The following is a 27,514-nucleotide window of genomic DNA, read 5'->3' on the forward strand; positions in this document are numbered from 1 at the left end:
TTTGGGTAGGCTATACCCCTGGGTCTGAGGCACAGATGAGGTTGTATCACAAACAGCAGAGGCTGGTCCCTCACCCTAGTTGAAAAATACTGTTGACCAGGCAAGGCTGAAGATGGGCTGAAATTGATTCCTGGCCATCTGTCACTGTCTTCATTGGAAGTGAGTCTCCATTCAGGTCTTGAGAGAGTTGAGTGGTGTCCAGCCCATAGATATGGACTGTGGGCCATGTACAGGGCCAGCTCTAACTTTCTTGCCACCCCAAGCAAAAAAAAAAAAAAAAAAAAAAAGAGCGCCGTCCTTCCGTAAAACACACACACACACACACACACACACACTGCGAGAGCTGCACTGCCCCAAGCCCCCTGCCTCCCGCAAGTGCCGCATCACCCTGCCCCAAGCCCCCTGCTCCCCCGCCACCCGGCCAAAACAAAAAGAAACAAAAAAAAATCCTCCAGTGCCGCTCGGCCGAACCAAAACAAAAACCCAAGCACTGCCCCACCCGAAGGTGCCGCCCCAAGCACTTGCTTGGTCGACTGGTGCCTGGAGCCAGCCCTGGCAATGCAGTCAAACCCTGATTGAGAGGGATACAGCCACAGCTGTGTGACTTGTTGGGCTGTCCCCTGTTCTTTTTGCAGTGGCTAAGCCAAATACAGCCATACCATATTTGATACCGGTAACCCTTGGGACTGTCCCCTTGGTGGTAGTGCTTGTGCACCCAGAGACCCTTGTTCCTTACTGAGATGCTGCCTGTAAGATACCATCACAGTCCACTGTCTTCTCCTTAAAGCTATTATGGGGGTTATGCTTGGGAGGTCTCTGTAGCCCTGGTTTATTTGCCCAGCTAACCTCCCTCCCCCTTCAGCAAGCTAGGAGTTGCCAAAGGATGGGCTACACATTCTAGAAAAAGAGCATTTCAAGAAGTTTTGGAGCCTCCAGAGAGATTATTTCCTCTTCCTCTGTGGAGAGTGAACCCTCCTCTGGCTCCCGTCTGTTGGTACATATCCTTAAAATAAGTAATGCAGGAAGGGAAACTCTGGTCTCTTGAATCCTTTGCTACGGTTACCTCTAAAATATAAAAGCAACAGACGCTTCATTTCAAACACTAAAGTCTGTTGAGATCTATGCCAAACTGTATAAGATCACTAAAGAAAAGTGGAATAGATTAGGTCATGTTCCTGAAGTGAATTCTAAAATCTTCTTACTGCTTTTACTTATATACACCTCTACCCTGATATAACATGACCTGATATAATACGCATTCGGAAAGAAGGTGGTAAAGCAGTGCTCCGAGGGGGCAGGGCTGCACACTCCGGCAGATCAAAGCAAGTTTGATATAATGCAGTTTCACCTATAACGCAGTAAGATATTTTTTTTTTGGCTCCCGAGGACAGCGGGGTAGAGGTGTATAAAAAACAAAGCCACTCATCCTGTTAATGCTATTTCCCTCAATGTTCCATTGGACAAAAAAATTAGAGCATTGACACACCTCAGTAGTGGTTTGTGCTGTGTGTGCCCTACCTCCATTTTGAAAGCCTTCCTCTCCTGGTACATCATAAACAAAGCACGTAAGACTAGGAGACACATTTGACTGCAGTCACTGACTCTGTCTCTCAACACCACTACGGCCCAGGGCTCTTATTTCAGACTGGTTTGAGTTCCCCAAAAGTATGGAATAGTTCTGCTCAGTCCTGGTTCTGCCTGTACCTAAACCAATCAGTCTGGTGCACCCAGGTTAGGCTGGAAAATCTATCCCTCCAAGTTTTAAGAGATTCAGAAAGTGGATTCCCTGTGTTCCGTTGGCTTAAAGGAGATATACCAGCATGTCCCCTCCCATCTGCCTGTCAGTATTTGTGCTTCACTCTGGAGAGTTGTCATTTACAATACATGATCCTCTTTTTGTCCCCCTCTTTGGCCTCTCAGCTTTTCTCCAAGATTTTGATAGCCCTGATTACCTCCCTCAGAGAGGAGGAGATTTACATTTGCTACTATACAGATGACATTCTTGTCCAGTCCAATGCCAGTGGAAGCCATCTGAGGTGCCCAGTTGGGTAATTCAAGCTCTGCAGAGGCACAGTTTTGTCTTTAACCTAGAAAAGAGCTCCCCAACACTTCTCAGCATATCCAGCATTTGGGGGCCAGATTGTGCATTCTCAGAATAAAGGATGTAAATCCTCTTATTCATAACTCACAGACAGCCACTTGGAGGAGCATTCCTCCTGCTTGATCTGATGTCTAGCACAGTCCAGTGGATCTCTCTCTACACACAGCCTCTCCAGGTTCTCATTTTCTCCGTGGGGAATCACAGTGAGGATTCCACTTGTAGTTCACTGTATCTCGCATCATCAGTGCTGTGGTAGCACGATATACAAAACTCAAGGAAAACCTCTTTCAGATCCAGCAGTGACAAGGATTGTCGTAGACACATATATCAGCCTTCATGCTGCCACACTCATAGCAGAGCAAATGATCTTCAGCCGAATCTAGGAGGAGCATCAGCTGGCTGGAGATCAGTGCCATTACTAATGTCCTGAGACACCTCTCCCTTCTCTTAACCATCACTGATGACAAGATGGCAGTGGTCTATGTCAACAGGCCAGGCAAGACTCTCCTCTCCTCATTGCAGGTGAGAGGAAGCATCTAGAATTCTCCATGGATAGAGAGGAAGTGTTAAAGGATAAGATCAATTTACAAACTGTTGATCTCAAGGGAGGGGGATCTGAACAACAAGATCCTTTGCTTAATGTCTCTCTAAAGGAGCCTTGTCTAAATGCACTAGTTTTGCCTCCAACAAGGAAAAAATATTCAGATCTCTTCTGCTCCCAGCCCTGGTAGAAACGATCCTGGAGAACAGATGCCTTCTCCTTCAATTGGTCTGACCTCTCTTCACTGGAATGGCCAGGAAAATCAAGCCAGATATGAGTAGCACAAAGCACTGTCAAGCACCAGCATCCTTAACTCTACATTGTCGTGTGTGTAATCCTGTAGTATGGAGTTGAAGTTGGCGTAGAGGGAGAATGCTTCACCAAGAGCTGGTTATGTCTTTTTCATGAAGGCTGTGAAGAAAGAAGCATAGGAGTTTAAAAGGTCTTCCCTACTCCTGTGCCATCATGGGAGAGTGGGGAAGGGACAGTAACACAAGTCAAGTAGAGTATCAGTTTGTACGCGCAATAAACAGGATTGCAATGGTAACAACGATGTCACCTAAAAGCTGCATTTCTATGCTAACTTGATCGCGAGGTTTGGAGTTACTCCCTTTTGTAAATATAAACCTGCATTAATTATTGATTGTGTTTTTCTTCCCCCCACCTCATCCCCCCCCCCCCCCACCGCCAGGGTGAGATGCAGCTGCGTCAGGAAGCAACAATGAGGCAGCAGCTTGAGGGGATGCTGCATGAACACAGAGCACTGATTGATGCTCTGACAACTGAAATCCTTCTGGTCAGAGAAGAAAATGCTGCCATACAGGTACAAAGAGCTGCTGAGTCTTTCCTTTGACACCCTATGAAGCCCAAGGCAGGAACTAATGCAGTGAAAGATTTTAAGCAGATTCTTTATCTCTAGAATGACGTGTCTAAGTTGACATGCATTGGCAGAGCAGCAGAGGGGGCAAAGGACTTTAACAGCAAGGGACAGCACTACAAATCAGTGTTGAAAATGTGGTAGTTAAAGAATCCGAGGAACATAATAGCAAGGGACATTGTGATAGAGGAAGCGTAATGCCAACCCTCAGTGCCTTATTCTAAGTAGAGGTATATTTTCCTCACTTCAGCAAGCTCCAAATTCCTATCAATTAAAAGGAGCAATGAGAAACGTTTTTATTTTGAGAAAATCTCTTTAACCTTTGACGGAAGATTGATTGATTTAGTACAGCTTAGCCTTACTTTAATGGATGCCTACTGTGTAGTCTGTGTTCTTAAAAATCTGCCTCTGTGCTCTCACACTATTAATACTAGAGGGACAGTGAAGTGGAACTGACTTGAGGTCCTATCAGTTTCACTCTGCAACTGTGGTGGATTAGGGTGGAAGTTGCAGCCATAGAATATCAGGGTTGGAAGGGAACCTCAGTAGGTCATCTAGTCCAACCCCCTGCTCCAAGCAGGACAAATCCCCAGACAGATTTTAACCTCAGTTCCCTAAATGGCCCCCTCAAGGATTGAATTCACAACCCTGGGTTTAGGAGGCCAGTGCTCAAACCACTGAGCTATCCCTCCCCATAAGAGAAAACCAACCTGGGGAAGGCAGAGGAGGATGGGTGGCAGTGGGGGGTAATCAGTAAAATATGGGGCTAGTCAGAAAGGAAAAAGAGGAGAGAGAAATAGAGGAGACAAGTGCAGAGATGTGTTTGTTTGGCACCTCACTGGGATCAGATTAAAGCTTTGGCACTAAGCTGGGAAATAGATTCTTCCATTCAGAGGAATGATACATCTGTCTAATTTTTGTCCCTAGAACACAGATCTCGATGTATATGTGGCTTTTTTTTCCCCTCCTTTTAGAAAAGACTTCAGCAATATATGGTGGTAACAGATGAACAGTTGATTTCACTCACTCAGGCATTCAAAAGCCTCCCTGTAACAGATCCTAACAGAGGGCAAAGTCCAACAGATTTTGGAGTTACAGTCAACAGTCAAGGTGAGTGTCATTTCAGCACATTAGTAACTTTAGAATCCTAGGTGACATTTTGAAAAACATCCTCAGTTCCAAGCAACATCTGCGACAGTATGGGATAGTTGCCAAGAAATCATTGACACAAACTAGAACTTGATCCAGCAGACACCTGTGTAATCTCATTGAATTCAGTGGGACGATGCCAGATAGTAACTATTATGCTTAGCAGTAAATTGTCGTACATAGACAAACGTCTAGTCCTAGGCTGATTGATGGATCCCCTTTGCACAGGAAGAACTAATGGGTTAAATCTTTGTGCTGTCTAGCCACCTCCCAAATAAACCTGGGAACTATTGTCTGCTTCCATGCCACAGTAAACAGCTCTTATCTCAAATGCTCTGCCCTGAGACCCCGGCTGCTAACCTTTGGATTTTACAGACATATTGTCTTTTTCTTTTTATCTATCTATCTAATCTTTCTTTTTATCTATACAGTTCTGGTTAATCTCCCCTCCTTCCCCTCACTGGCAGCTCCAAGCCTGGATCTGGACTGTGAGGATCAGTCATGTAACCAGCTGTGGACCTATGCTGTAGCTTTGGTTGTACCACAGACATTTCTGTTACAATTAATGACCCTTTCCTTACTTTTTCTATGGCCTGATCTACACTACGCGTTTAAACTGATTTTTAGTAGCGTTAAACCGATTTAACCCTGCACCTGTCCACACAACAAGGCCCTTTATATTGATATAAAGGGCTCCTTAAACCGGTTTCTGTACTCCTCCCCGACGAGAGGAGTAGCGCTGAAATCAGTATTACCATATCGGATTAGGGTTAATGTGGCCGCAAATCGACGGTATTGGCCTCCAGGCGGTATCCCACAGTGCACCACTGTGATCGCTCTGGAAAGCAATCTGAACTCGGATGCACTGGCCAGGTAGACAGGAAAAGCCCCGCAAACTTTTTGAATTTCATTTCCTGTTTGCCCAGCTTGGAGCTCTGATCAGCACGGGTGGTGATGCAGTCCCAAATCCAAAAAGAGCTCCAGCATGGACCTTACAGGAGATACTGGATCTGATCGCTGTAGGGGGAGACAAATCTGTTCTATCAGAGCTCCGTTGCAGAAGATGAAATGCCAAAGCACTTGAAAAAAATCTCCAGGCTATGATACAGAGTCCACAGCACAGTGCTGTGTGACAAGCGTAATGGAAAGCCAAAGAATCAAATGGACACTCATGGAGGAAGGGAGGGAGACTGAGGACTCCAGCTATCCCACAGTCCCTGCAGTCTCCGAAAACTATTTGCATTCTTGGCTGAGCTCCCAATGCCTGTAGGGTCAAACACATTGTCCGGGGTGGTTCAGGATATATCTCGTCAATTTACCCCTCCTCTCCACCCCCCACCCCCCGTGAAAGAAAAGAGAAAAAAATCGTTTCTTGACTTTTTTTCAGTATCACAGTATGTCTACTGCATGCTGCTGGTAGACGCGGTGCTGCGGCACTGAACAGCAGCATCTTCTCCCCTCCCTTCCCCGGTGGCAGACGGTACAGTGCAGAAGGACTAGTAGTCGTCCTTGTCGTCATCCCGTGAGTGCTCCTGGCTGGCCTCAGGTGAGGTCGGCCGGGGGTGCCTGGGTAAAAATAGGAATGACTCCCGGTTATTCCCGGCAGATGGTACAGAATGGCTGGTAACCGTCCTCCTCATAGCAACTGGGGGCTGAGCTCCATGAGCCCCTCCCCTTTCATGTCTAAAGAAAAGATTCTGTACTGCCTGGACTATCATAGCAGCGGGATGCTGGGCTCCTCTCCACCCCACTGTTTAATGTCCTGCCTGGACTATCGTAGCAGCTGGAGGCTGCCTCCCGCTCATTTTATCTCACTAAAAAGTCAGTGTTTCTTATTCCTGCATTCTTTATTACTTCATCACACAAATGGCGGGACCCTGCACCAGTAGCCCAGGAGGGGTGAGGGAGGAGGGAAGCAGTGGGTGGGGTTGTTGCAGGGGCACCCTCTAGAATGGCATGCAGTTCATCATTTCTGCGAGATCTGACACGGAGCGGCTGTGCTCTCTGGTACACTGGTTCTCTAGTACACTTGCCCCATATTTTAGGCAGGACTGACTCTATTTTTAGTTACAACATAAAGGAGGGAATGACCCAGGGGGTCATTCCCATTTTTTGTTTTTGCGCCCCCGGCCGACCTCAGCGAAGGTCAGCCAGGAGCACCCATGACAGCAGCAGACGGTACAGAACAACTGGTAACAGTCTCTGCTACTTGGCAAAGGCAAATGAATGCTGCTGTGTAGCACTGCAGTACCACCTCTGTCAGCGGCATCCAGTACACATACGGTGACAGTGACAAAAGGCAAAACGGGCTCCATGGTTGCCATGCTATGGCGTCTGCCAGGGCAATCCAGGGAAAAAGGACACGAAATGATTGTCTGCCGTTGCTTTCACAGAAGAAGGAATGAGTGACGACTTTTACCCAGAATCACTCACGACACTGTTTTTGCACCATCATGCATTGGGATCTCAACCCAGAATTCCAATGGGTGGGGGAGACTGCGGGAACTATGGGATAGCTACCCAGAGTGCAATGCTCCTGAAATTGATGCTAGCCTCGGTACATGGATGCACACCACCGAATTATTGTGCTTTGTGTGGCCGCATGCACTCCACTTTATACAATCTGTTTTACAAAACCGGTTTATGTAAAATCGGAATAATCCTGTAGTGTAGATGTACCCTATGAGGATTCAGCTCAGGAAGAGCCCACATAGCTGCTCCTGCTGTGACTCCAGAGGTTTCAGAGCAAAGCTCCCCTTCCTTGAACACAAGTAACCCCTTCAAATGCTCTGTCCTCCTTGGGATGGCTTCCAAAAATACTCTTCCAAAAGAGTCAAAGCTTCAAAGCATGTTTCTTTCTGTGCCTCCCGATGATGGAGACTGTTTGTTCCCTTCAGACTCCTCTCTGGATGGTTCAGACAGTGGAGCCAGGTATTTCTGATGCAGTAGTAGATGAGGCTAACTCATTAGTTACTTCAACAGGTATTTGATAATCAAGGAAGCCAACTGTCTCATATGAGTCCGTTGGAGGAGCTGGTGCTGAGGAGGCAAATGACACATGGGTAGAAATCTGCACATTTGCAGGGATCCACTTTATAGCCACGGACCATGTTTGCAGATCACTGATCGGATGCAGAGACACATTTTGTATCCACGCAGGGCTCCACACATGGGACAGAAGCTCTGGAAGGATACTTCTAAATGGGGAAAATATAAAGGAGGATTTTCTCACTCCTTGTTAAGGTCACTGAGGAACAGTGATTCTGAGCAGTAGACACCTCTTAATCTGACATTAGTTCTTAGCAGATGTGACTAACTATGCAATGCCTCTAACAGACCAGTTCCCTTTTGGCTCTTTACATTTAAGAGAGCTGTTATGCAGCCATTCAGTTCTGTGATCAGCCATGTCCTGCTTTATCCCTCCTATAGTTTTCCCTCTCAGGCATTGATGCCCTGAACAAAGCCATTAAGGGGAAAGCCAGATACAAGGTCATACAAATGGAGGCTAAAGTTGGGGCGGGGGGTGTACATACTCCAACTAAGTATGATCTCAGAGCCAGCTATAATACTGGAGTCATGTTTTTCATTTTGTGCTTCCCTGGCATGTCCAAAACAGATGGCAACATCACACAAACCATCACAGGCAAGCAGTTAGATGAGAATGGCAGCCATGGTTTAGATGGCTATGTGCATACTACTTACAGAGAGTGGGTTTAAAAGGAGGATATACAGCACAGAATGACTGGAAATAGAGTGGTAACAGCTAAATTTCTGTCAACCAGCCCACCTTACAATGAAGAGCCAAATACATATTCGTGTACATTCTGATTGACTGACAGTCTCTTGTGGGTGCTCTACAGTCTGATGTCCTGATTGGTGAAGTTTGTTCATTTCCATCTTGGAGATGGAAAGCCATTTCAGAAATACAGAAATAAGTTTTGTATCCTTTCCAAGTGTGCTTACTGTATAGCTCTTCATCAAAGGTAAAATACTGTTAAGTAAATTTCCTCCCCCTCCCCCATATTTTTCAGTCATCTGAATGCAGGACCTATCTTGATAGGAATTTATTTTTCTGTTCCTCATGTACTAAAATATTTTGTTTCTAATGCCCGCAATTCTTGCCTTGTCTGTCTTTTTCAGAGAAACCTGCATTATACTCTACTGTGCCCAGGACCGATATTTTCAGAAGGGAGAACACACTTGTATTCTCACAGGAGGAGCTGCCTGTGAAACTTCCCCAGTGGTCAAGTCCCCCAGACATTGTAGTGGCGGGCAGCAGTTTGCCAGCTCATATGTTCCAGCCTGCAGTATTGTTATCTCCACCTAGACAGAAAAGTATCCAGGAATTCTCCCCTCTTCAGAATGGTGAGATGGTGGCCTCTCTCTTTGGACAGAATGAGATCCATATCCTTCACATATGGTGTCAAATATATTGTGCTCCCTCTTTCACAGAATCATAGAGATTATCAGGGTTGGAAGGGACCTCAGGAGATCGTCTAGTCCAACGCAGGACTAATCTCCAGACAGATTTTTACCCCAGTTCCCTAAATGGCCCCCTCAAGGATTGACCTCACAACCCTGAATTTAGCAGGCCAGTGCTCAAACTACTGAGGTATCCCTCCCACCAAATATTTTATTCTTTGTTGAATGAACTTCCACCAGGATTTGGCCTTGCCCACTTGTTTTTTGGAGGCAGCTCTTCTATGCAAGTTCACAGTTTGGGCAACTAGGTGCCTGGCACCGTAGAAACCTGTCTGACATCAGAACCCAGATCTCTTGCTTCTGCAGCTGGAGCCTGTGTTTCTGCCCTCTCCTGTTTGCTTGTCTTTCTGTTGACGACTGACTCTCAATTTCCACAGCCCTTGCTGATGAGTAAGCTTTCAGTTACAAAGCATGGCAGGCAGAAAATTATCATTAATCCTCAAAAATAATTTTTAAATGTAACCTATGTACAAGACATCAGTAAGTTTTTAACCATATGGGAAGTCTGAAAAGTTTGCACTGTGTTGGTGGTGGTGGTGGTGTTGTTAGGGGTGCTAAATGGTCTGTCATTAGATGTTAAATTTCTGTTTTTAAAAATGTTAACTCCTAAACTATAGATTTACTTCCAAATTCTGGGAAAAGTCACTCTGTACTCAAATGCTGTAATTTGGGGAAAGACAAACTGTGCTGGCTTAGCAGTGGGTAGCTGACATGCACTATTTTCAGCACTGTGTACCTTTCCTCTGATGTTGATTCTGGGCAGTAACAAAGCAGAGAATAACTAGAGATCAATCTTTATAAAATGGAGGACTTGCTCAGCCATAAAACAGATGTTTATTTCAAAGTTCCCAACTGATATTGCGAACTGAAAAGTTCAGCTCCTCTCTTCCTGGATCCTCAGCCCATTCCCCTCTGCTAGCTTTAAGTCCAAGTACAGTAGAACCTCAGAGTTATGAATATCTCGGGAATGGAGGTTCATCATTCTGAACAAAACATGATGGTGGTTCTTTCAAAGGTTTACAACTGAACACTGACTTAATACAGCTTTGAAATTCTACTATTCAGAAGAGAAATGCTTCTTTTAGCCATCTTAATATAAATGAAACAAGCACAGAAAGTTTCCTTACTTTGTCAAATCTTTTTTAAATTTTCCTTTTATTTTTTTTAGTAGATTACATTTAACACAGTACTGTACTGTATTTGGGGTGTTTTGTTGGGATAGGGAGTCTCTGCTGCTGCCTGATTGCGTACTTCTGGTTCTACCAGCCAGTTCATAACTCTGGTGTTTTGTAACTCTGCGGTTCTACTGTAATTGTTAAAATACTTGCAGTGACCTCTTTTGAGGAACATGAGCCAGTGGTGTACCCTGAGTAGAAAACTACCCATGTCCCCATCCTCAGTTGAGTGTTACTGTTCAAGCCCTTCTCTGTGACTTAGCTCCATTAGGGTAGTGCTGCACAGTCACTCCCCATGTTGAAGACAGCTTGTTTACTGTTCCTTTACTCTTTGTCTATAGCATTGAAGAAGACAGTTAACACATATCCTGCATCCCACTTCTCTCCATCTATGGAAACCACTGTGAGAGAGCCAAACTGGCAAAAGAACTCATCTTCCTCTGTGGGAACTCAGAACACTAATGAAGAGAATCGACTACTCACGCAGAGGTGGCGAATTCCTCCTTCGCACAAAGACTTGGAGAGTTCTTTACCTTCAGATGGGCAGCAAGGAAGAAGCACCTTGTCCCCAGTGGACAGATGGGCCATGGTTGGCTCTGAGGATGAGCAGAAGCCCAGTGCACCTGAGGAGCACACTCAAAGCAATGATCTGCTAGGACAGATAGCTGAGCTAACACTACAGAACTCTGTTATCAAAGCTCAGCTGAGCAAATTCAGAGATCGTTCTCAAGAGGCAGGGGATGGCCTGCATCAGCCAGTTACAAAGCAAAATATGAACACTAGTTCAGGATCAGCCATGGAGGGACAGGTAAGAATGTAAGAGAAAGTAAAGATTGGATTGCCCTTCATCCCCCATCTCCATTTCCCCACAAAGTATTGATTTTATAATTTATTTTTGGTATCAGATTTGGGTCGGTCTCTCTCATTCCCAACTTTTACCAGTCACTGTAAGGGAGTGAGTAGAAGAACTTTTTTTTCTTCTTAACCTCATCCTGTCTTGACTCCCTCATCTTCCAATTTTCCTTTCACTGGGGATTGCAAATGCAGTTCCTCATGTGAGGCTATGATAACAATGTAAGCAGCCTTTTTGAAGGTGGAAGTCAATGCTGTCTGGGTGCTGGCGAGTGAAGGATGCATGGCCGATTTAAAAAGGCTTACTCTCTTGTCCCATGTAAGCAAGACTGGCTTATCCTTCATGTCTTTGGGAAAGAGAGGCCTTTGTCTACACTAGGAAAATTGGGACCTGGAATTAATCAGCAGTGCAGCTCCATCAGTAGTGGTGTAGACAAGCCACTGCTTTGAGTAGGAATAGACAACACACACACCTGAAGCCTGCCTCCACTAGAGCCTTTATTCGTACTGCCATCAGTGGAGCTGCATAGTTGGTGAACTAGGGGTCCTAATTTTCCTAGTGTAGCTGTAGCCTAAGGGCTTAATTCTCCATTGTCTTACACAGTGTCTTTGCTCACAGCTGTGCAAAGTGGGCATAGAATGGGTCACATTACACTCAGTTTGCACAGGGGTGTGTGTGTAAAATATATATAATTTTGCAAGAAACAAAGCAGTAGAAAACAGGCCCTGAGAGAGTAAGCCTGGTTTAAAGAAACAGGAGATTTGTTTTACCATCTTGGAACACTTTCTCCCCTGCACATCTAAAACATGCTTCTTTAGTGAAACATTTGCTTGACTGTGGTTGGTTGATTGGAGTGATAGAGAGAAGAAAGCTTTATGCTGTCTGCTGTGAGCAGTTTAACTTCATGACAAGATGGATTTAATCTGTCAAGCAACAAGATGCTAGAGCAAAAGGCACATAAAATCAAAGGCTTACCTGAAAGATGCTCTAACTTTTTTAAGTTACTGAAACCAAATTCAACCTGAAGGGTCAGTTTTTATATGAAAACACTTAATCTACTGCATACCCTCTGAGACTTCAACTTCCACCTTTTTGTTTGTAATGATTTGTGTTTAGACTTTCCCAGAAGTACCAAAGAGCTTGGAGGAACGAATAGCAGAGCTGAACCGCCAAAGTGCAGAAGCCCGTGGTAAACTGCTGCAGCTGATAGACCAGCAAAAACTAGCCACTGTCAATCCTATCTCTCCCCCAGTATCGCCTGTTTTACCTCCCCACATAAATTGGACTGGTATGTAGTCCCTCGTCCCCCACCCCCCTTTTTTTGCTACACAGTAAGATATTTACCTGTGTACCAACTATCTTCAGTTGACTAAATCAGCAATTCCCAAACAGTGTGGGCAATAGTGCACTTGCTGACAATCCACTGAAAGCTGTCTGGTCATGTGTTCTAGGCTCTCCTTGTTTATAGCTGTTAAATTTCATTAAGACAGGTCAAAATACATCAGCTAACATCTTCCTAAAGTTACTTTTTTATGTAATTAATTGCTGCAGTTGTGTCACTGCCTGCTTTATTCACTCTTCATCATGCTAATGTCCATAGAGCCATTACAATGAGTTTGTTAGCCTGCTTCCATTACAATGAGTTTGTTAGCCTGCTTACAGTTTGGGCGCAGAACTAGACTTGTCAGTCATGGGCAGCAAGGGAATGCCTCCCTTTCCCTCGTTCTGCTTCCAGAGTGGCAAGCAGCTTAATGAGGCCTCCCTTCTGCAGAGCTTTTCTGAGGAAAAGTCCAATATTTTTATTCAAATTTCTGACTTAAAAATCCCACTCGGTAATTTGGCCATCTTATTCTTAGTCAAGTCCCAGGGCTGTCTGCCTTTTGAGAAGTCTTTTTCCCTCAGGTCTGGTTCCTTGCTGAGGACCTGCAGGATCCTCTGAGAAGATTAAACTGTATGGCACACTAGAGAATAGTCAGTGCAGAATTTATTCTTCCTTACTAATCGAAGGTCCATGGATTAGCTACCATGCTATCTTTTTTTTTTTTTAACTGTCCATCAGAATTAGGACTACTTTAATCCTTTCTTGAAGTAGCTGAGTGAAATAGCAAACGAACTAAGGAAGGGAAAAAGGCTATTAGGTAACAAAACACTGAAAAAGCATAAAGGCTAGAACTCAAAGCATGTGTGTAGGGGGTGTACGGTGCCTAGCACAATGTGATCCTGATCCCTGATTAGACTCTGTCAGTGCCATTGCAATATAAATACAAATAGTAACCTAAGAAAATGGAGGAGTAAAAACATAAAACAGCCAGAAATGAGATACTAAATAATAAATGCATGGAGGGGTTACTGCACCTTCACCAGAATTGAGCAATCCTCCTTTACTCTCTAGAAAATGAAAAGAGGACAATTGAGGTGTCTGTACCAGTGGCAGAAACAATGGACAGCTCCAAAGGAGATACTCCTTCTCCTGCCAGTGGGACCAGTGTAAGAAGGTAAAAACCAACTAAGTAGAGTGTCTATCTGAGTGGGTGACTGACAAATGGTGAGACAGTTTTTCCTACTGTGTTAAATTACCATATTCTCCCAGATATGATTGGCATTCTGGTTTCATCAGTCTAACCTGTAGAGATGCGAAATGGATTGTAACAGGGTTGCAAGTGTGTTCTGTTGAACTCACCCTGTTAGCAAGCATTGGAACCCTCTTGGGAGATTGACTGATCCCTGCTGACCCTTTGTGGCAAGCGTAGTTTAACTCTTACCTATTACAGCAACAGAAGGGATTCTTCTGTCACTGTAGGAAATCCACCTCTGCAAGAGGTGGTAGCTAGGCTGATGGAAGAATTCTTCCATTGACCTTGCAGTGCCTACACCGGGGCTTAGTTTGACTTACTACATTGCATAAAGCATGACATTTTTCACAGCTTAGCTCTGTAGTGTAGGAATTACAGGAATTAATATGGCAAGCAAGGCAATGTGGTGTAGAGTGAGCAGTGAAGTCACTTCCTGTTGGATTTACTACTTACTAACATGTTGAGTTGATGGACAGCAGCTCTTGTGACAATGAAATTGGGTGATACTTTAAAAACAAAGTTGTTTGGGGAATTTAGTTGTTTGGGGTAGAGATGAAGATTTTTCCCCCTCATTATAACAAAGGAGGATGTTTCCATTTCGGTAGCTTTTCAATACTTGCAGTTGGCATAACAGCACTGCTTGTGACAAAGATTTAAGTGGTTTGTTGGAAGCTGCTGATCTTTTACTAGTATTCACTTCCTCCTTCTCTTTTCCACCTCACCTACAGATCTACGGGTGCTTCTAGCAAGACTTGTTCTACATTAAGTACCACTTCGGGAAGTATGAAATTGACACCTGTCAATCAGAGGACAAAGGTAAGACTTAAATAAGGCTGCATGTTAGCATCCTCTTCAGCTATGGGCTTTCACTGCCGTGCTCTGCATATGTAATAAGGATTCTAGACATATACTGTGGGCCAGATTCTGCTCTGTTTATACCTGTATAAGTCCAGAGTAAATCAACTGAAGTAAAAAGTTACTCTGTTTAATAACAGAAATCAGAATCTAGGCAGCATGCAGGGGACTCCTTGATAGTATGTTAATGTAACTAGTCACGTGCCTCTAGAAACTTGGATTAAAGCACTACAAGATACAAATGAAGTACAGTAGAACCTCAGTTACAAACTGACCAGTCCACCACACAGCTCATTTGGAATCAGAAGTGCGCAATCAGGCAGCCGCCGAAACAAAGAAAAGCAAATATAGTATAGCACTGTGTTAAACGTAAACTGCTTAAAAAAAAAAAAAAAAAAGGGACAGCAGCATTTTTCTGCTGTATTAAGTCGATGTTCAGTTGTAAACTTTTTGAAAGAACTATAATTTGTTCAGAGTTACGAACACCTCCATTCCTGACATGTTCGTAACTCTGAGGTTCTACTGTAATGTTAGGACTGTATTCTTCCAGTGGGCATTTGTGCACGTTATCCAACCACCATAGAATTTGATACCTCTGACAGTCTGACTAGAAATAACCAGTGACTGAAAAAGCAAACAACGTTTCAAGTAAAGATTTAGATACATTTGGGAGAGCCATAGGTGGGATTGGGAGGCTGGCAAACTTGCCCAGAACCTACTTGGCCTGTCCATGGCAATAGTCTGTGATGTCAGTCACTTTCACTTGTACGAATGTTAAATCTTTTTCTGAATGTAAAGAAAAATGGTCAGAATCTAGATTTCCAGTATCCTGCTGAGGATGAGATTTCCCTCAGAGCTTCCTTGTTTAACAGGAGAAGAAGGAACACTCTGTAGAGTAACACTATCTGCTGAACCATTGTCTGATCAGCATTTGTATTCTTGGAAGGCATCATAGTCAGTGATGAGCTGCCAAAATCTTAACAACTGGTTCCCTCCCCACCCCACAAGAGGGTTGTGGCCCATCGCCTCCCCCCTCCCACTGCCCCATCCAACACCCCCCCCCTTCCTGACTGCTCCCCTGGGATCCTTACCCCCATTTAACCACCCTGTTCCCCGCCCTCTGACTGCCCCGGCCCTCTATCCAACCCCTACTGCTCCCTGCCCCCTTACCGCGCTGCCTGGAGATGGCTGGCAGCGCTACAACCACGCCGCTAGGCTGGAGCCAGGCCATGCTGCTGCCGTGCAGTGCCTGGAGCACCAGGTCAGGCCGAGCTCACAGCCTGAATCAGCTGTTTGTGCGGGAAGCCTGGGAGGGCTGAGAAGCAAGTGACGGCTTCATGCTCAGGCCCAGGGAGGCGGAGCAGAGGTGAGTTAGGGCAGGGAGCAGTTCCCCTGTGTGTGCCCCCCCCCAGTTACCTGCTGCGGCACAGATGGCCCCCACACCCCAGCTCACCTCTGCTCTATTTCCACCTCCCTGGGCCTGAGCGCGAAGCCTCCACTTGCTTCTCCGCCCTCCCAGGCTTCCTGCACAAACAGCTGATTTGCGGGAAGTGGGAGAGAGGGGGAGAGGCAAGGCGGAGCGGAGGTGGGCTGGAGCTTCGGGGGCAGGGCAGGGTCAGTGCCTAAAGTGCCTCTTTTGGATAATGTATTTAGGGGGAGGGGCCACTTCCCCCCAGCTACACTCCTGGGTCGCTTCAGTTTACGGGTTGTTAAATTTAGAAGCCCATGCAGGACAAAAGGGTGTGAACCGGCTCTAGCTCACCACTGGTCATAGTGCTGATAGCAGAAAGAGAAGTTATAGTAGTCCTCACATAATGGGAAGCTAGAGGATCTACAGAAGCTGGTAATAACTGGTAAACTCGTGAGAGTGAAAGGACTGTACAAATCTCACTTCAGTTCCTCTCCCCCCACTTCTGTCCACAGGTGGAGAGGCAAAGAGAAGAAGGCTGGTTTGCACTATCGATGAATATCATGTAACTGAAGCTGAATCGCATAGACTTTATTTTTTAAATATATAATTTTTTTTGTGAACCACCTGTAGATTTCTGCAGTCCCTCTCCGCAAAACATGAATTTTAACTCTCAAAGTTCCTACTTGTCAGTGCCACTAGTATACAGAGATCCATCAGCTTATTATGTTTATGCTCTCCTTCAGACTAATGCAATTGCAATTACAGCCTTGAGAGTGGGACATAGAAGGTGGGAATAGAATGTGACATTCCAGTCCCTATTGGATGAAGAGGAGCTAAATTGAGGCTGATTTTAGCCCATTTCTATACCTCAGCAATGCAGTGACCCATATTAGATATGCTGAAGAAAGGGGCTTTTGGAGAAGACACCCAACTTATTTTTTTTCGTGGACCATCTCAGATACATGTCAGCACAAGATAAGGAAATAAATAGGACAATCTAACTGAAAAGAGGGGTGTGTGGGTGTGTGTGTGTGTGTGTAATGGAACAGTTTGGAATACCATTAGTGAATCAATTTGTGGAGTCACTGTAAAAGACTTACCTCAGAAATCAACTAGTTCCTTATGTGTTGTGACTGGTTTGTGGAAGCCATCGTCTTGTACAAAGAGAATCCTCGTGTCTGAAAGTCATGACAGATGGGTTAGTTGTGTCCACAACACCACAGAGGCAGATACTGTTCTGACTTTTGGCATCTAAACTATTCCCCAGCCTCACATCACAACTCCAGTCTCACTGCTTCTGTGCCACAATGAGCAGCTCTTCTGTGCAGCCCGGTTCTGAACTCTGGGACTGAGCAGGATTTTCCTTTATGTGGGGGGAAATGTTTAAAGTAGAGAATACCTTCCTTTTTCTAGATTCCACTATCCCCCTCACCATTCCATATGTTTTTTTGATTGATTAAATGACCAAAGGCTGCCACTTTCTTACAATATAGGGCCTGATCAGATTGCATACATTCTGTTTTCACTAAGTTAATATAAATCAATCTTTTCTAGTTTAGTTTCTCTCCTTTACCTGCCCTCTCATCCACATTGTGGTAGTTAGGTGCTCCCTCCTCAATGTAAGAAATTTCTTAATATTTTAGGGCATCCAGGTGGGCAACTAGATTGCTCCATAGTTCATCTGCTTGTCACCCTCTGACTTTTCCATTTCTAGTACCTTATTTTCCATCTCGTAGGTGGGCCAGACAATTAAGTGCTGCTTAGTCAGGACAAAGTCCTAAAATCTGATGCTTTGTGTTGTAAGCTACCATGTGACATGTCTGAAAATATACAAAGACATCTATTCATTATAGAACTATATTATAAAACAGGTATAAGCTCTTCATCTCAGCAAGTTCTATAGATCTGTTCCAGTTTCTTAAAATGAAAAGAATTAGAGTATTTTATGAGAAGAGCCTCTGCTCTTAATTCTGCTCATCCTTCTTCTGTTCTAGGTGGACCGATTGCTACTCCCATCAGGTATGACGTGAAAACAGAGGATTTGCTGTATATGGGGAATAGACTTAAAAAATACTATAAATCTCCCCTCCTAATAGGGAATCCTCTGTTCTGGCATTTCTCTCCCTATACATGCTTTGAGTGTTTCTAGGATTTAAAAGCTATGGACGTTTCTCAACTAGGTCTGCAGTGTGTTTTACAGAGGGATCAGTTCAAAAAAATCTGAGAGCATTAGCTGCCTCTGGTCTTGGAGCATGGCTAACCCGTTAGTTATGACTTCCAGACTTGAAAATTCTTTGTTTTAGGAAGACATTTATGGTACATTTTAAAATGTTTAATTGAGGTTGTAACTCTTACCTACAGGCCCTTGGTCTCTGATACAGTGGTGAACTACATGGAGTACTGTACCCAAGTGCTACTGCAGCTGTGTTAAATTGTTTTGGGTCCTGTGAGTACATATAATCCAGGGGCTGTGATCTTGTACAGGCTTATTTGATAGTTTAATGTATCAATCTTTAATTTTAATGATAAACTGTAAATAAAATCCAATAATCAAGAGGATGTGCATAGCTCTTTATTTTGTTATGTTACTATAGCATGCTTAGGTAGCAACCTCTATGGTTAAGAATGAATAATAGTTTGTGTGATAAGCCCCAGTTTTCAGACTTTTTACTTTTCTTTAAGTTTTATCTTTTTGGGTCTGAAGTTTTCCATGCTTGGTGTCTTCACACACAAAAGCCTGCCTGAGTGCAAAGAGCAAGCAAAATCCTTTAGCTGTTTGAGTCTTAAGAGAATGGAGAAATTTGTCCCCCCCCCACACCCCCCCGTGTAATTATTTTTTAGGGAGTGGGGATGGGGAATGCTATAGAAACAATAAAATCTCTACATGTAGGATTTGATATGTGTTGATCAAATATCCATTGTAATGTACAGGAGACCTTTACTCTTGATTAAGTCAATGGGGCTGAATCAGGCCCTTAGGCCTTGCATTTTGTTAAACTTCATTAAAGCTAGCTGTTAAATGACCAAGTTAAGACTGTTGGAAAATCCATCAAGGCTGATGCACAGTGGAGATCTGTTGTGGATGGGCTGCATATCCATGCACATCCATGATAGCTCTATTATTGCTGAATTGTTCCAAACCAGTTCACACATCGCAAATGTTCCAGCCTATCTGTTAGGGTGGGGTGAATGATCCTCTTGCTAATCTGTTGGCCTAGTTTCTTACCTACCAGGTCATCTAACCCTGCTCAAAGTAGGTCTAAAAAAGCTCTTGGATCTTAAAGTCCAAACAGCAAGATTTCTGGGGCAAAACCTTGTCCCCATTTAAGTCAGTGGCAAAACTTCCAGTGGCCTCAGGAGGGCCACATGTGCTCTCAAAGGTCAGATTAGACTAAATGTCCCTGTGTTTGTCTCAGAGTTGGTAATATCCCTTGCAATTGCCTGGGGATGTCTCTCTTTTTCTGTCTGACACCATAATGCTGCCTGAGATACTGAACAGCCCGTACCTGGTCTGAAAACTGGGATTCTTTGCTTAGCTGCTGGAACCCCTCATAACAGTGTAAGGCAGAAGGCAGTCACTGTGCAGAGTTCAGTGTCCTCACATGCCAATGGATGGGGGAATTTTGCACCACTGCACGTGCACAAAATTCATGTCCCCTGCAGATTTCTTTGCTTCCCTACAGAAAAATCCCTTTCTGATAGGGAAGCTGCAAGAGCAATCACGCACCCACTTCCCTAGCTGCGCAGGTGCATCGTTTCAGGAACCCAGAGCAGCCAGCAGAGAGGCAAATCACTGCAGAGCCAGGGGCACCCTAGGCAGTGGCTCCTACCCTGAGCAGGGATCAGCTGCTAGTCCCAGCTGGGCTGGAGGCAGAAGGGCATGGGACGAGACGGGACGGGACTTCCTCTTCGTATGCAAGGAGTGGCTGGGGCTGTCAAACAATTCTCCACCCCCATAAACCTTCCCCAGCTGCAGGAAGTTCAGCATTCTCCCTGCTTCCTGCCCCCATAGCTCCTCAGCTGCAGGGGAGGGGTCACTGTGTGGAGAGCTGCTCCCTCATTCGCCCAACCCCTGTGCATCTGGACCTCCCATACCAAGTCTCGCCCCATACACTCAGAACCCCCCTAGCCCTCCATACCCAAACCCTACCTCATTGAACCTCAACACCTGCATCTGGAATCCCCAGGCCTCCAGCCTCCCACCCCTTTACCTAGACTACCCCTCACTGAGCTCCTTGCATTCAAACCCCCACCCTGATGAGCCCCCACAACCACACCCCCATACCACTGACCCCCGATTAGCTGCACCCAGACCCCCACCCCACCAAGCCCCTCTCCCCCAGTAGCCAGACTTCCCTGGTGAGACCCCACACCCCTCTGCTGAGCCCCAACCACATTCACCTGGAAGCCCCTGCAGAATCCCATTGCTCCTGCACCTAGAACCGCCCCCAATGAGCCTCTGTGCATTCAGATCCCCCCACACCTAAACACCCCACTGAACTGCCTGCACCCAGATTGTCCTACGCAGAATCTTCTCACCCCATATCTGGATTCCCCCACACTGAGCCCCTCCATATTTGGATGCTGGCTGATTGAGCCTGCCTGCCCCACAGCTGGTGCGCCTGGGGCAGGGCTGTAGGGTGTTTCTGAGGCAGGCCCAGGCCTTGTGCTGTGTCCAGTGCAGCCTCACCACTGAGTCCATGTCCTCTGGGTAGGGGGTGGGGAGGCTTCAGGGTGATCTCCCACATTCGTGCAGCTGGTGACCTGTGCTCCCCACTGCCATGCTGGAGCCTCTGCATGTATTTATTGACAAATAAAACTTGCAGTTTCAAAATATTCTGTGCATTATTTTTACTTTTTTTGGCGCAGGATGCCTTCAGGAGTGTGGGGAGACAGTAGAGTAGCCAATGCTGGTATCTTAATCATTTTCTCTGCTGATCTCTCGATTTTAGACCATGCAATAGAGTATAGCTGTCAGCTAGTGCACACATCTTACATTTGTATTATGGTATATTGGGGAAGGGAGTCTCTGGATGAAACTGTTACAGATTGTACTGTTAAAAAGAATCAAAGACTTAGTCCCATCTAGCCCATTGCCAGAGGGGTCAGTACAACGTCATCTTTTGACAACGGGTTTCTGTTTTCACATAAGGAAAACAGTGGAAATGTTTCATTTTCCCCCTCCCCCCAGGCCTTTCAACTTCCTCCTTTTGTCTTAAATGCAATATTCTGCAGAATGACAGAGCCGCAAGCCACAGCGAACGCAAAATCAGAGACTGACAGAGGAGAGCTGCTTTGCCTCTATCTGTTATAAATGTGTTAAGTAGAGCTGGTAAACCCTCTGCAATTGAAAAATTATCTCATTGGAAAACGTGGCAAAATATTTCATGGAAAAAATGTTGCTTTTTTTTTGTTTGTTTTTTTTTCCGATTTTCTGACCAGAAAAATTCTAAAGTCTATTTGGAAGGAAAATTTTAATGTTTCATTTTTGCTCTTCATTTTTTATTTCTGGATTTTCAGGGGTTTCCCCATCTCTCCCCATTTATGTTTCACTGGAAAAAGTTGGAAAATAGTTTTGGAGGTTTTTAAAAGTGCTTCGCTCCACCCCCTCACTTTCAAACTATTTTATGTTCTCTTCCCCCTACTTGTCCAGTGTGGGATGTGAGGTGGGGAAAAAGAAGTGAAAGTAGGAGAGGGAGGCAGATCCACAATTCTGAACCTGGGAAAGCAAGAACTCTTCAGTTTCCAGAAACCCAAATACTATTAAGTCAAAAAGAAACTGAAGTTTTCATTATGGTTTGACATCTTGAAACAATTGTTTCCATTTTGTTTTAACCCTGATATTTTTCAGTTGAAAAACTTCAAGGGAACTTACCTACAAATTCTTTAGTGGTACAAACGGGCTTTCTGCCGAGGTAATGCGTTTCTGTCATTCATGTTGCCGAAGTACGCATTATGCATTAGGGGTTTCACTGCAGCATTTTCAAAAAAGTTATCCCCTCACAAGTCCCAGTAGTGGCAGAGGCTTTTGTCAAGAGGCCAGGAACTTTCCCAGCTATAAAAGTAACGGAACCAGGTCTTCTCCTGCTGTAGTCTGAAGAACACAGACTAGGGTTTGCAAGTGCAATGACACAGATGGGCAGGCAGAGATGTGGAGGACACACAAAACAAGATCTAATCTGGGGAGTTTCTCCCTAATGCTGTTAACCTGGTATAAGAAAGGGGAGATCTCTCAAGTTCCACAATGTAGGAACAAATACAGGGAAGGAGAGATTTTTAATAAACTGCATTTTATAAATCAAAATGACAATCGCTTATCCCAAAAATCAGCACTATTGAATACTTTAAATTAGACATTAACTAGACAAAATACACTTAAAATGCTGCATTAGCGCACCACTGTAACGCTTTAATGGAGACACTGTAAACTGACAGGAGAGCGCTCTCCCATCAGTGTAGTTAATCCACCTCCCTGAGAGGCAGTAGCTATGTTGGTGGGAGAAGCTCCCCTGCCAACATAGTGCTGTCTACATGGGGGGGGTCAGGTTGGTAGAACTGCATCACTCAGAGGTGTGTTTTTTTTCACACCCCTGAGCGATGGAGTTACACCAGTATTGGTCTATAGTGTGGCCTGAACTGTAGGCTGGGATTTTCAGTGGAGTCTAAGGCAGGTCTCCGCTGCAGAATTCCTTTGGTATAACTACATCGCTCAGAGCTGTGAAGAATCCACACCCTTGAGCAATGCAGTTATACCAACATAAGCACCAGTGTAGACAGTGCTGTGTTGGCGGGAGAGCTTTTCCCGTTGACACAGCTATCGCCGCCTCTTGAAGTGCATTAACTACGCCCATGGGAGATCTCTTGGCTTAGAGTGTCTTCATTCAAGTGCTGCATCGGTGCAGCATTGTAAGTACAGACCTGCCCATGGGTCATTAGGTGCTTAAATCCCATTGCAATTCAGTGGGAGCTGGATGCCTTGCTCCTTTGAACATCCCAGCCCCGGAGAGGTCAGCAAAAGGCATGTCGTAGATAATGATACACAGCTAAACAGCCTTACTTGTAATGGTTGAACTCTGACATCCATTTTGAACATGCACCTTGAGTGCCCAAATCCCCTGTTTGGATGTTGCAATCAGCAGTTAGGTACCTAACTGCCATTTATGCTACTTTGAGTATCCGGCGACAGGATTTAGACACTAAGTACAGTAGCTATGTTTGAAAAATGGACTTGTGAACAAAGGTAAGTGTTCATCCACCGCTTCTTGTTTTGTGCTTGTTTTGTGCTTCTGAAAGTTTTAACAGTCACTACTGCCAACACTGCATTTCTACAAATGAGGAGTTACACACACCAATACAACCGCTGGCTGTGTCGTTCTGCAGACCATGTATACTGTTTCAAGGCAACTAATTCATTTTTAAGCCTTCTGTTTCGTGATCAAGATGTTAACTTTGAACCTGATACAGAACTAGACATGTGGGCATGTATACACAGATAGATGCTGATAAATATTTTCTAGCTATGGGAAAATTGTACCAAATGGACACTTTTTAGACACATTGGTTTTGTGACACTCTTATTTTTGCGGTTTTCTAAGGCTCTTTAGTGTATTTCACTCAGAGAAACGGAATGAACTCAGATTCAGTCTGTGTGCAGTGGGATCGAGAGAGAAGCTGAAAGATATTGTCTGGGATCTTGACAACCCAAGAAACCACTGTTTAAGGCTTCTCTTACTACCCTACTTACTGGCTAAGCCTGACTGTCTCATTTCCCTGCTCCTTAGACAGACAGGTGTAGTGTAAAGCCATGGTGGCTCCTATTTGCAGATGACAGGTCTCTCCCGGCAGGTTTCTAGTAGTGGTCGTATATATGACTGTATCTCCTCTCTGAAAAAGGAAAAGCGGAGAACAGAGGTTGAGCATTTGGATGTGGCCTGTGAGCTGTGCCAAGATGCTGCAGTGCTAGGACCTGCAGGTAGGTAGCCAAGAAAGAGTTCCTATCCCCCAGTGAATGTGCTAAAGGTTCCACGTTTCTGTTGTGTGGCAGGGACCTTGCTAGAAAAGTTTTGGCCTTTGCTGTGCACAGCTTGGGGAAGCACCTGAAAGTTGTAGACTCTGCTTCTTTTGTGCATACAACTTTCTAGCATTTCTTCTCTGAATACCGAGCCTGAGGCTCTGATATATACTAAGTATGAGGGATTTTGCTGCTCGAAGGCTGGGGTATCCAAACAAGGGCTACACTAGCAACTACCCAGGAGCCTCACAGCCATGTCTTATTGGTCATTAAGGTCGGGGCTGAGACGGCTGCTGATCCCCAACTGAGCCTCCTGCTCCCCCTGCCCTTCTGGGATGTGCAAAACCTTTAACCATTAAAAAACCAGGACAGGCTCAGGGAAGGTCTCCTCAGATAGCCCATGTTATGGGGACAGAGGATAATATAGGTGTATGGCTGACGGGTCCACTCAGCTGGTAATTAATACTTAGGGCCCAAATCTACAAAGATAAGTAGGCTCCTGACTTCCATTGATTTCAACAGAAGTGAGGAACCTAAATATGTTTGTGGATCTGAGACGTAGCTCTTTATATAGCACTTTTCATCCACAGATCTCACAGTGCTTCATAAAGGTGGGTCAGTATCATCCCATTTTTCAGCTGGGGAACTGAGGCACAGGCAGTGGAGTACCTTCTCTGAAGTCCCACAACAGCTCAGTGGCACAGCAAGGACTAGAATCCAGGTTTCCTCTGTCCCAGTGCAGTGTCTTATCCATTGGACCACACTGTTTCTTACAAAGAGATCATTGGGTGAATCCTATTTTCACTGTCATTCCCTAGAAAAAGCACTCACTTGGGATTTTGTGGATGGATCTAACTGGTCGATTAAGCTCATCCTCCTCTTTAATGTGGCAGATGTAGATCTCATGGAGTTTTGCAGGGTATTTCAGGATGGACAACACTGTGAGCACCGTCCTTCTCCAGGATTTCCACTGTGGAGTAGCTGGTCAGATCCTCCTCCTTTCGGTTGTGCCATGTCACTTTGGGCATGTGATACTATCCCTCAGAGATACACTGGACCACAATTTTATTATTGTTTGTGCTGAACTGCACCTGTGGCTCTTCAGCATCTAATTACAGTGGAAAAACAAAACAATAAGTATGTTTCTAATGACGCCCCCAGTAGTAATTGCTCTGTTAGTGATCTAACAGAAATGTTGTTCTGTCTTAAAATTCTGTCTGGAAATGTCTGTAACTTAATGGAAAGTGCATCAGCCAGCCATCTTCACTGTCCTCCAACCCCTGCTCTCTCCCAGGGTGGCTCTAATTTGCTGAGGGGAAGACTGAACCATGTAACTGAGACAAAACAGCTGGAATAGGAGCCTCACCATGGGTACGGATTTAGAGTTGACAGCAAGTCTGAAGAATTAAAAATAGAAACTGATCAAAAAGAGGGAGGAATAACTTTAGAGGAGTCTGTGGGTATGGCAGGGTCATACAATGATCCCACTAATCTCTGAGAGCAGCTTGAGGAACTCTTCATTTTTTCTGCACCTCCTTCCAAACTGCCTGGCCTGGGGGAAAGCACAGCAGACACATTCCTGAGGGTTATTTCATGTAGGAAAGTGCCACTCAGTAATGGCCCCATATTTATGGGTGGATCCAGAGATCCATTATAAGCCTTATTTTAACCTCCTTCCCTCTGGTCTCAGAGACTGTACAATATAATTTGTAATGGTTAATATTAGCGTAAAATTTGGAAAGGATATAAAACCTCATGTTTCAGGGATTAAGCCAATCTCTAACTGCTAGAGGTTAGGAGAAGATTTCCCCAGTGGGTTGGGTGGGCAGATTATTCCACATCTACCTACTGGGAGGTGGGCACGGGGTGGAGGGGTCTCTTGTACCTTTCTCCAAAGCACCTGGTGCTGGCCATGGTTGGAGACAGGAAACTGGCCTGGCTGGATATTGGATCTGATCCAGCATGACAAATCCTACTATTTGGGCTCTGAAGTGTGTGTGTGATCACTTTCATAGGACAGTAGACTTGTCAGGAAAGTTGAAGGAAATTGATCAGTATTTAAGAGATGTCTTTAGAAATCCCTCTTGTTTGAATTTTAAACTAAGTATATAATATTTTAATGGAGACCCCCTCTAACTTAAATATGAATTAAATACTTAAAATGTATGCCATTAAAGAGAGACTCCATCGTCCATGTTGTCCCATCAATCCCTCTTCGAAGGCTCTACGAGCATCATTAGCCCAGCAATCTCCTTGTAAGTCTCATTGAAAGTTAAGGGGACTTAGACACCTCAGGGTGGGATTCACACAAGAGATTTAACTGCCACTGAAGGTACTTGGGCACCGATGTGGTTAAGTGTCTACCATCAAAGTCCCCAAGGCACCTAAATCTCAGTGTTTGGGCCTGTATGCAGCCGCCTAAATCCTGACATCACCCAGCAGCTCAGCACCCAACTCACATGTAAGTCCCAGTGAGACTCACAAGCTAAGCATCTTGCCCTTGTCTATCTTGCCTGCTGGGCTGATCAAGTAGGTGTGCGTAGAGCACCTTACATTACACAAAAGATGCCAGAGAAGGTGATGATTTCCCTCCCTCCAAGCTTTAGCCCAGGGGTTAGAGCACGCACCTGGAATGTGGGAGACCCAAGTTCAAGTTCCTGCCCCACATCAGGGAGAGGGGAGATGTATCCAGGCCTTCTATATCCTCAGTGAGTACTCTAACCACTGGGCCAGCAGTTAGTGTACATTGGTGACCTTAATCACCAGCTAGGGATCAACAATCAGCCATGCCCAGGTTAGGTTTCTGCCCCTTTCATCAGAGCTCTGTTTATTGTCTTCACAAAGACAGAAAAGGATGCAAAAAGTAACACAACTGTCTGGTTAGATGTGCAGCCTGTGGTCATCTAGCCTCCAGTAGATACTGAGTAGGCCCCATTTCAGCCCCACAAGGATCTGAACCAAGGTCTCAAGAAGTGAGAGGCTAGTGCTGATCAAAGACATACACATACACTCTGAAGCAGAAATGGAGACAGAAACATTCTTACCATCCACGAGGAGCTTGATTATCCTTTCTCCCATTCCCTTTAAACTGGTAGCTGTGCATTTGTGTATTGCCTGGTCATGAAAATTCACATGTTCCAATAAGAGTGAAAGACTTCCCTGGGAAATAGCCTCCCAGTCTAACTGGACTCTCCCCTCGTATTGGGAGCTTTGCTCTTCCAACTGATCCTGGTTGTTGCTAAAACTGTAAACCACCTTTGAAGAAAACTCATAGAAATCATGCAGTGTTAAAAAATATTGATAATATTCCCCATCATCTTCCACCTCATATTCCTCCTTGATATCCTCCCTCTCCCAGGAAAAGAAAAGGTCATCTGTGCCATCCACAAAGGAGAAATAGCAGGGTAAGGTAACAGTGCTGTAGGGTTGTGCCCTTAATTCTTCCACAGCCTCTGGAAATGGCACACAGAGTTAGTAATCATTCAG

The 27,514-nt window shown here is 44.9% G+C and overlaps 1 protein-coding gene across 4 annotated transcripts in view; it reads left to right on the forward strand.

The window, feature by feature from the left end:
- Positions 1-18,571, forward strand: part of SPICE1 (spindle and centriole associated protein 1) — a 35,016-nt gene extending 16,445 nt beyond the window's left edge. For 2 of the 4 annotated variants that reach the window (XM_050932635.1, XM_050932656.1), the window contains exons 10-17: positions 3,334-3,465; positions 4,494-4,629; positions 8,809-9,033; positions 10,667-11,133; positions 12,295-12,466; positions 13,571-13,673; positions 14,480-14,567; positions 16,530-18,571. In XM_050932635.1, coding sequence (XP_050788592.1) covers positions 3,334-3,465; positions 4,494-4,629; positions 8,809-9,033; positions 10,667-11,133; positions 12,295-12,466; positions 13,571-13,673; positions 14,480-14,567; positions 16,530-16,583 — 1,377 coding nt within the window. In that variant the 3' untranslated portion in view covers positions 16,584-18,571. The remainder of the gene's footprint in view (positions 1-3,333; positions 3,466-4,493; positions 4,630-8,808; positions 9,034-10,666; positions 11,134-12,294; positions 12,467-13,570; positions 13,674-14,479; positions 14,568-16,529) is intronic. The other 2 variants (XR_007770928.1, XM_050932648.1) reach the window with 2 other exon arrangements.
- The last annotated feature ends 8,943 nt before the right edge of the window (positions 18,572-27,514 follow it).

The sequence above is a fragment of the Gopherus flavomarginatus genome, chromosome 1 (assembly GCF_025201925.1).
Source record: "Gopherus flavomarginatus isolate rGopFla2 chromosome 1, rGopFla2.mat.asm, whole genome shotgun sequence".
In the NCBI taxonomy this organism is placed as follows: domain Eukaryota; kingdom Metazoa; phylum Chordata; order Testudines; family Testudinidae; genus Gopherus; species Gopherus flavomarginatus.